The 10,296-nt window shown below is 40.6% G+C and overlaps 1 protein-coding gene across 1 annotated transcript; it reads left to right on the top strand.

Moving 5' to 3' along the window:
- Window positions 1–7,995: 7,995 nt before the first annotated feature.
- On the top strand, window positions 7,996–9,983 carry LOC125088445 (protein FAM187B-like). The gene has a single exon (XM_047709642.1). The coding sequence runs from the start codon at window positions 8,461–8,463 to the stop codon at window positions 9,175–9,177; it is 717 nt and encodes a 238-aa protein (XP_047565598.1). The 5' UTR covers window positions 7,996–8,460; the 3' UTR covers window positions 9,178–9,983.
- The last annotated feature ends 313 nt before the right edge of the window (window positions 9,984–10,296 follow it).

Raw genomic sequence — 10,296 nt, 5'->3', positions numbered from 1 at the left:
TAAACTCGGACTCTTCAGACCTGACCCCTTTATATCTGACCACTTAAAAAGGCAGCTGCCCCCCAAAGGCTCTGCGCGATTGATCTCCGGACAGAACCGAGATCCTTCCCCGCTTGACCATCAGAAGCTGTGAGTGCAGAGAGCTAACCCGACCAGAATGAGACCCTTATCTCCACTATTTGTTGTGTGGCTTGTCTTCGGTCCTGCTTTGTGCGCTGCATAAGAAGCCAAGTTCAATCCCGTGCTGAGTTGTCATTGGGTTTGGAATCCTGAACCCGCTTTAGAGTTGTGGTTTAACTTTGCTTTATGATTGAACAGAGCTGACCTTGTGGAAAGACACAATCGCGTGTGCGCCTTCATAGTGTGCTCATGACCCTGGCTCATTCGTGTGGTGTTTTCAAGGTTCGTGCATGTTTTAGGATATATCACAATGGAAGTTTCCTCCCGTTTTATGGATGAATAGTATTTCATTGTATGTATATGCCACATTTTGTGTATCTGTTTATCTATTGTTAGACACTTGTGTTGTTTCCACCTTTTGGTTGTGGTTGTGTTAAAGATTGTATTTATTTGAGAAAGCGTGCAAGAGAGTGCGTGCACGTGAGAGAGAGCACAAGCCTGGGAGAGGGGCAGAGGGAGAGGGAGAAGTAGGCTCCCCGCTGAGCAGGGAGCCCTACATGAGACTCAAGTTTATTAACTTTACCTATCTCCAATTTGGATGAATGGATCCTCTTCTTTTTCTTTCTTTTTTTTTTTTTTTTAAAGATTTTATTTATTTATTCGACAGAGAGAGAGATCACAAGTAGGCAGAGAGGCAGGCAGAGAGAGAGGGAGAAGCAGGCTCCCTGCTGAGCAGAGAGCCCGATGTGGGGCTCCATCCCAGGACCCTGAGATCATGACCTGAGCCTAAGGCAAAGGCTTAACCCACTGAGCAACCCAGGTGCCCCTCCTCTTCTTTTTCTTGTCTGATTGCTGTGCTAGGATTTCTAATACAGTGTTGAAAAGCAACAGTGAAAGTAGGCATCCTCCTGACCTTAGAGGGAAAGTATTCAATCTTTCCCCACTGAGTGTGACGTTAGCTGTGGATTTTCCATAATACCCTTTATCAGGTTGAGAATTTTCCCTCTATTCTTGGTTTTCACAGAGTTTTTGTTAGTAAAGGATGTTGGATTTTGTCAAATGTCTTTTCACCATCAATTGAGATAATTGTGATTCTTTTCCTTTCATTCTTTTTAAAAAATTTTTTAAAAATTTAAAAAAATTTTAAAAATATTTTATTTGTTTATTTGAGAGAGAGAGAGAGAGCATGAGTGTGGGGTTGGGGGAGTTAGAAATGCAGAAGCAGGCTCCCCTCCAAGCAGGGAGCCTGACCTGAGGCTCTATCCCAGGCCCTGAGATCATGATCCGAGCCGAAGGCAGATGCTTAACCGACTGAGCCACCCAGACGCCCCTCTTTTCCTTATTCTATTAATGTGATGTATTACTTTGATTAGTTTTCTTATGTTGAACCACCCTTATATTCTTGGATAAATTCCACTTGGTCATGGTGAGTAGTCTTTTAATATGCTGTTGGATTTGCGTTGCTAATATTTTGTTGTGATTTTTGCGTCTATATTCATGAGGAACTTTGGTCTGTAATTTTCTTTTCTTCTGATGTCTTTATCTGGCTTTGGTATCAGGATAGTGTGGGCTACATAGAATGAGTTAGGAAGTGTTTCCCCCCTCTTCAGTTTTTTGGAAGAATTTGAGAAGGATTGATATCAACTCTTCTTTAAATATTTGGTTAATCTGTGACGTCATCTGTTCCTGGGCTTTTCTTTGCTGGGAGGTTTTAATTACTGCTTCAGTCTCTTTCTTGTTATAGATCTATTGAGATTTTCAGTTTTCTTTTTTTTTTGAGTTGGCTTAGGTAAAGTGTATGTTTCAAGGAATATGCCCATTTCTTCTAGGTTATCTAATTTCTTGGCATCTCATTGTTTCTAGTAGTCTCTTGTAATCCTTTTTATTCTGTAGAGTCAATAGAAATGTCCGTGCTTTCGTTTCTGATTTTAGTTATTTGTGTCTTCTTTCTTTTGTTCTTTGTCATTCTAGCCAAAGGTTTGTCAATTTTGTTGATATTTTAAAAAAAAAAAAACCTTATGATTTTGTTATTTTTCTTTTTTTCCCTATTCTCTATTTTATTTGTCTCTGGTCTACTCTTCATTATGTCCTTCCTTCTGCTAGTTGTGAGTTCAGTTTTGTCTTCTTTTTCTAGTTCCTTAAGGTATAATGTCAGGTAACTAATTTAAGATTTTTTTGTAAAATATAGGCATTAAAAGCTATAAATTTCTCTCTGCTGCATCCCACAAGTTTTGGTATATTGCATTTTCATTTATCTCTAAGTATTTTCTAATTCTCCTTGTGACTTTTTGACTCATTGTTTAAGAGTGTTTAATTTCCACAGTTGTAAATTTTCTCTTTCTTCTGTTATTGATTTCTTACGTAATCGCACTGTGATCAGAGGAGACAGTTTGATTCATATCTATTTTTTAAAATCTACTGAGACTAGTTGATGGCCCAACACATGGTATATTCTGGAAAATGTCTCATGTGCACTTGTATTTTCTTGTTGGGTAGAGTGTTTTGTACATGTCTATCAGGGCTGGTTGCTTTATTGTATTGTTCAAGTCTTTCATTTCCTTACTTATTACCTGTTTGTTCTATCCATTGTTGAAAGTAGAATATTAAAGTTTCCAACTGTTATTGTTGAACTACCTATTTCTCTGTGCAATTCTATCCACATTTTGAGGGTCTTTTTTTAGGTTATAGCTTCTTGCTCTGTTGAAAATTTATTAATAAATACTGTCCTTCATAAACAGACATTTCTGCAAAGAAGACATCCAGGTGGCCAACAGACACATGAAAAAGTGCTCCACATCACTTGACATCAGGGAAATACAAATCAAAACCACAATGAGATACCACCTCACACCAGTCAGAATGGCTAAAATTAACAAGTCAGGAAATGACAGATGCTGGCGAGGATGCGGAGAAAGGGGAACCCTCCTACACTATTGGTGGGAATGCAAGCTGGTGCAACCACTCTGGAAAACAGCATGATGATTCCTCAAAAAGGTGAAAATGGAGCTACCCTATGACCCAGCAATCGTACTACTGGGTATTTACCCTAAAGATACAAATGGAGTGATCTGAAGGGGCATGTGCACCCAAATGTTTATAGCAGCAATGTCCATGATAGCCGAACTATGGACAGAACCTAGATGTCCATCAGCAGATGAATGGATAAAGAAGATGTGATACACACACACACACACACACACACACACACACACACACACAAAATGGAATACTATGCAGCCATCAAAAGAAATGAAATCTTGCCATTTGCAACGATGTGGATGGAACTAGAGGGTATTATGCCAAGCAAAATAAGTCAATCAGAGAAAGACAATTATCACATGATCTCCCTGATACAAAGAATTTGAGAGGCAACATGGGAGGTTTGTGGGGTAGGGAAGGAAAAAATGAAACAAGATGGGATTGAGAGGGAGACAAACCATAAGAGACTCTTAATCTCACAAAACGAACTGAGGGTTGCCAGGAGGAGGCGGGTAGGGAGAGGGTGGTTGAGTTATGGACACTGGAGAGGGTATGTGTTATGGTGAGTGCTGTGAAGTGTGCAAACCTGGCAATTCACAGACCTGTATCCCTGGGGCTAATAATACATTATATGTTAATAAAAAATAAACAATTAATTTAAAAAAATAAATACTGTCCTTCCTTGTCTCTTGAAACCGATTTCAGTTGAAAGTCTATTTGTCTGATATTAGCATAGCCATTCCAACTCTCTTTGGTTACAATTTGCATGGAATATCCTTTTCCATCCTTTCACTTTCAACTTACTTGTGTCTTTGAATCTAAAGTGAGTCTCTTGTAGACAGCCTATAGTTGGACCATGTTTTCCTTATCTATTCTGCCAATCTCTGTCTTTTGATTTAAAGAAATTACTGATAAGGAAGGACTTATATTTGCCACTTTGCTGTTTATTTTCTGTATGCCTTATAGCTTTTTTTGGCTCCTCATTTACCCATTGACTACCTTCTTTTGTGTTTAGCTAATGTTTTTATAATAAAATGTTTGATTTCCTTCTCATTTCCTACTGTATGTGTTCTATGGTAATCTTATTTGTGGTAATCCTGGGAATTGCATTACACATAAAACCCTCTAGAGTTATAACACTTTGGTTTGAATTTATACCAGCCTAACATCAATATCATATAAAAACTCTGCTCCTGTCCATCTCTATCACCTCCTTTCCGTTATTGGTATCTCAAACTACACTTTATGTACTGTTTTCCCAATAGCAAAGAGTAATAATTATTTTATGGATTTTCTTATAAGTCATGTAGACCATTAAAAGTGGAATTATAATTATAACTATTATAATGAGCATTATAAAATGCTAGCTTTTATAATTGTCCATATATTTACCTCCGCTGGAGATCTTTATTTCTTCCCATGGCTTATGGTTACTGTTAAGCACCCTTTCAGGGTGCCTGGGTGGCTCAGTGGGTTAAGCTTCTGCCTTCGGCTCAGGTCATGATCTCAGGGTCCTGGGATTAAGCCCCACGTCAGGCTCTCTGCTCAGCAGGGAGCTTGCTTCCTCCCCTGTCTCTCTGCCTGTCTCTCTGCTACTTGTGATCTCTCTCTCTCTCTTTCTGTCAAATAAATAAATATTTTTTTTAAAAAACACCCTTTAATTTCAATTTCTTTCAGGGCAGATCTAGTGGCAACAAACTAACTCTCAGCTTTTGCTTATCTGGGTGTGTTTTAATTCTAATTGTTGGAGGACACTTTTGCTAATTATAGAATTCCTGGTTGTATTTTTTTTTTTTTTCTTTCAGCACTTTGAAAATTTCAACCTGTTACCTTCTGGCCTCCAGGGTTTCTGATGGGGAATCTGCCCAGTCTCTTACTGGGGAACCCTTTATGTAACAAGTAGCTTCTCTCCCTGCTTTCAAGTTTGTCTCTTTTTGGCTTTTACCAGTTTGATTACAGTATGTATTTGTGTGGATCTTTTGAGGTGAATTCTGTTGAAGTTCAGTGAGCTTCTGTGATTTTTAGATTTATGTCTTTCATAAAATTTAGGAAGTCTCTGGCCAATATTTCTTCAAATGTAATTTTGTAACAGCTCTCTCTCTCTCTCTTCTTCGGGGACTCTAACAATACGGACGTGGTCTGCAGGATCATCTTCCATAGGTCCCTTACGTTCTGTTCATCTTCAGTCTCCTTCCCTGCTGTTCCTCAGACTCAATAATTTCAGTTATCCTTCTTCAAGTTCACTGATTGTGTCTTCTGTCTCCTCACATCTGTTCTTAACTGCTTGAATGAATTTTTCATCTCAGTAGTTGTATTTTTCAGCTCTGGAATTTGTTTGGTTCTTTTTTATATTTTCTACATTTCCGGTGATATTTTCATTCTGTTCATGCATCATTTTCCTGTCTCTCACCATATCTTCTCAAGCTCCTTGAGCATTTTAAGACTATTTAAGTCTTTGTCTGGTATGTCTACCACTTGGGCTTCCTTGAGGATATTTTTTCCTTTGAATGAGCCATACTTTTCTGTTTCTTTATACTTTATGATTTTTTGTTGTTGTTGTCCAAAACAGACATTTGACTCTTATGATGTGGTAACTCTGGAAATCATATTTCCCCTCCCCTCCCCAGGGCTTGCTAGCAGTATTTGTTTTTGTAAGGTAACTCTATGCTGGGGATCTGCCTGAGGTGCAAACTTAGACTTCATCTCAGATCTCTTCTGAGTTTGCATTTTTCCCTGGGCTCATGCAATGACTTTCTAAGTTCCCCTACATTATGTATGGTTGCTTACAAATCTCCTAATCCCTAAATGTCTGGCTTCCAAAAGGGGGGAAAGCGGGAGAAAACCCAGAGGCTGTCCCTTTAAATCTCCTGGGAGCTGCTTCAGCCAATGAGGGTCAAACCAATGGTGGTCTGCTTCTGTGTCTGCACTTCTGTGATCAGAGGTAGTAATAGGCAACCAGAATATAGAACCCCGATATCTGGAGGACAAGGTCCTTCTTATGCATTCCCCATTTTATTTACAAAATCTCATCAAATCTTCAAAAGTGCCCTTTGGAGCCAGTACTATTAAAATCCCTATTTTGAAAATGAGGAAACCAGTTCCCAAAGAGAAAGCCATTTGATCAGGATTCCATTGTAGGAAGAGACTTCACTGCAGTTCTTTAAATGTCTGAGAAAGAGAAAAAAACAGCCTCGGATAGCTGGGAGATGACCCGACACTAATAACAGTGTCAGTGTTCCTAGAAGCTAGCCTAGGAACTAGATAGCTAGCCTAGCTATCTAGATCATGTTATGTTGTCGAACATAAACAATTCCACAACACAACAACATCACACAAAGCCTCTCTGTGACTATTGTGAACCAAGAAAAGGTGAGATCAATCTATAATCATGTCTGAAAAGACAAGACAAGAACATGGTCCAAGCCACAAAATACCAAACGTTCTCCTCTCCCAGGTCACATGAGTGACTACTGTCTTAGCTTCACCGCATTCTTCTCAGCTTCTAGATAACGTAGAATTACTCTCACCAAACAAGCATTCTCTTCTACATCTCTCCTATATACAAAGCCCTGATTTTGTTTGTCTTCAATGATTTCTGTAGTCAGAGAAGGTCACACCTCCCCAGTCCTAGAGACACAGTCTGATTGTTAAACCAATCATGGAAATTCTGTTTTCTCTTGGAGATTGGTGTGGGTCTGTACACGGGACCTAATCCTGGCCAATGAGACTTTAGGAGATCTGATGAGATAATTTTGGAAATGATCTCAACTTTATGATATAAAAGAACACTCCTTGTAGTAAACATCATCTGCAGTAATCATTACCGATTTCCTTTTGCCAAAGGTTTCCTGGGCGTGTAGAATTCTGTTTCCTTTGTTGGGTTGGTAGATTGGTGGTAGTGCCCTTTAACTGTTTCTGGTCAGTGGTTTGTGAGCAAGTGACAACTGTCATTTAAGGCCAGAGCATTTAATGGTAGACACGAAATCCTACAGATCTCTCTTTCTTCCTCCTCTGGCATGAAACTAGAAATGTTTGAGATGGCTTTGCTCTATTATCCTGGTTCCCTGAGTGATTATAATGCCAACCCACTGTGGACGAGGAGCTTGAGTGAGAAATAAACATTTGTTTTTGCAAGTCATTGAGATTTGGGGTAAGTTTGCTATAGAAGCAAATAGACTATCTTGAGTGAAACAGAAATCAGTGTCAGGACTGACATGCTGCTGTAACCAAAAATAAAATTGCATGGCATTGGCTTTGACACAGAGCAAAGGGAACAAGAAAATGTCTTTGAAAGCAGCAGGATGGAGACTGTTGCCTGAGATACTTTTAAAGGCAAAATAATATACTTCATGAACTTGCCGCTTTGAGGGAAACAGTTGGAATACAGAATAGGAGTGAAAATTCACTAAAACTGGCCAAATATTGGGAAGACCTTTGAGAGACAAAATCCAATTAGCACTTAGATTCTGCCAAGGATAAAATCAAGGGGACAGCCCAAATTAAATCATCATTAACCATTGTTAAAATCTCTGAATGAATTAAGATACTCCTGGAAAATCCTTAAGATACTCCCAGGTAGGCAAAAGGGCTGAGTGAGAGAGAGATGGAGAATATGGCTCTCCACAGATGCCTGATACAGTGTTTCTGCCATGACAGAGAAAGAGAGAGGGAGAGAGATGGGGAACATCTTTTTTTTTTTAAGATTTTATTTATTTGAGAGAGAGAGAGAGAGCATGAAAGGGGCGGGGGCAGAGGGAGAAGCTGGCTCCCCAATGAGCAGAGGGCCTGATGTGGGACTTGATCCTGGGACTCCAGGATCATGACCTGAGCCGAAGGCAGTCGCTTAACCAACTGAGTCACCGAGGTGCCTGATGGGGAACATCTTGAGCTAAACTGCGGATGTGGGTTTTTGCAATGGAGTTGGCTGGAGGCTTTTAAGAATCCTTAGATCCCAAACTTTGGAAGGCAGGGAGAAGGCCAAAAACACTGCTCATGAGGGAAGGAGGACACCTCTCTCAATGCCACCTCAGATGCAGCCAAGGTCAGTAATGGAAAAAGAGAGATCTCTCTGGAGACGGGAGACATGAGCACAGGGACCAAAGACTTAGAAAACACCTCCATCCCATCTCCATGAGCTGATCTGGTGCTATGCTAATGAAGCAGTCCTCCCCAGTTACGAGACAGGAGGACCTTGCTGTATTTCCTCAGTGGATTTTAGAAATGGTACAGACCAGTGATTTCTGTGTCTCCAGAAAGTGAGGCAGGACCAGGTTTCATTCCACTCAGGACTGAAGCCTGAGTTCTATGGGTGACTTCATAATGCCCAGGGTGGTTCCCAGCATCCTTTTGTAGCAGGCTACCATGTTGGCCTCCCTGTGGCTGCTTAGCCTTTCTCTCCCCACTCTGTGGGCAGAGATATTAATCAGATGTTCCTATAAGAGTCTCTGCCAGCAGGCCCTAGTCTCGGGCAATGATGTTGTCCTGCAATGTGACTACCCCAAGGCACTCTGGTACTTCTCTTCCATTTTGGGGGAAGATCCCTTCCTGCTCTCCTCTGTGCCGAACATAAAGAAACTTCCTGGGGGCAGCCTTCAACTGACCAACCCTCAGCCGTCCCAGACAGGCCTTTATCACTGCCAGGACAGTGACAATGCCCTTGTGGTAGAGTATGAGATTGACTTCCAAGATGTCAGCACCCTGCACATCACCCACAGAGGCCTGGGCCAGAAACCCCTGCAGAACGAGACCCTGAGTCTGGGTGGTCGTGTGCTCGTCTTTACCCACTGGGAGCCCTGGCAGGACTGTAACCGCTGTGGGGAGCCCGGGGAGCGGAAGCGGCTGGGCTTCTGCTACATCGAGGAGCCCCAGGAAAAAGCCATGCCGTGCTGGCTCTACCTGAGAGGGGAGAAGACCCGCTCCAGCCGTCTGCGGACCGAACTGCAGGTGGAAGCCTGTCTTGTACCCTGCGACCATGTCAAGGAAACCAACCAGCCATACTTCATCTTTGACATTTACCCATTGGGCAAGTTGACCAACAACATGTGGCTTACCTGCCCCTTGGCTTCCATCTACAGGTGATCAGACCAGGGCATTAGCCCTGCCTTTGATCCTTGCCTAGGCTCTGTCTCCTATGCCCCCGGGGCAGGGGTTCGCCTTCCAAAGGAAACGCAGGCTCTGTCTCCCAGCCCATAAGCATTCATGGTCAGTCTGTCCAGGAAGGGGTCTCTTCACTGGCTTGTCCAGAGGTTCATTCAGTAGGAACTGCTTGTGTCCATTCTGAGCCAGACTGTGGGCAGGTGGTGCTGGGGACACAGCAGGGACCGGAAAGGTTGAGCCTCTGCCCTCCTAGGCACCTGATATTCAGGAGTGACCAAATGTAAAACCTTGGCTTTGGTCATCCATGCCAACATCATCACTAGTGTTGTTTCTGTGTCCTCACTGGACTCTGACGGATACAATTTGTCTGTCCGTCCTTGCACCGATGTCACAGCATTTTTATTACTATACCTTTATAAAAAGTCATGATATCTGGTATTATAGATTTTCCAGCTTTGTTCTTCAGGATTGTCTTGATTATTCTTGGCCTTTTGTATAAATATTCTGGAATCAGCTTGTAGTTTCCATCCCCCCAAAATCCTATTTTTTAATAAATTGGAACTTCGTTGACTCTAAAGCTAAATTTGGGTAGAATCAATATATTACAATATGCAGATTTCTAATCCACAAACATCATAAATATTCCCATTATGTAAGTTTTGTTTAATTTCTCCCAGTAATGTACAGTTATTAATATAGAGATCTTATGTATATTTTATTATATTTATTCCTGAGTAATTGATTTTTCATGTTATCACAAATTGTATCTTTTTTATGGCTATTTTGCATGGTTTAATAAGTTGGTACATGAAATAAAATAATCCAAGGTTATAAACCGTGTTTTGACTATTGACAAAATTTTAATATACCTGATATTAAAATCCAATTCAAGTCATAGACATATATTATAAATACCACACACACATAATATATATTATACATAGTATTATAATAAAATATATGTTATTATATTATATGTTATATATTATATTATGTTGTACACCTGAAACTAATATAATGTTACATTATATTAGTAATTTGACATTTTGACTTTAACATTCAACCATCCATCACTACAAAATTACAAAAAAATTTTTCTTG

This window comes from Lutra lutra, chromosome 17, assembly GCF_902655055.1.
Source record: "Lutra lutra chromosome 17, mLutLut1.2, whole genome shotgun sequence".
In the NCBI taxonomy this organism is placed as follows: domain Eukaryota; kingdom Metazoa; phylum Chordata; class Mammalia; order Carnivora; family Mustelidae; genus Lutra; species Lutra lutra.
Note: the sequence above shows the minus strand (reverse complement) of the source record. Positions and strands in the feature narration are given on the sequence as shown.

Bases quoted from the DNA above. Each gene is read 5' to 3' on its own strand.
- LOC125088445 (XM_047709642.1), top strand. From the start codon at position 8,461: ATGTTGGCCTCCCTGTGGCTGCTTAGCCTTTCTCTCCCCACTCTGTGG.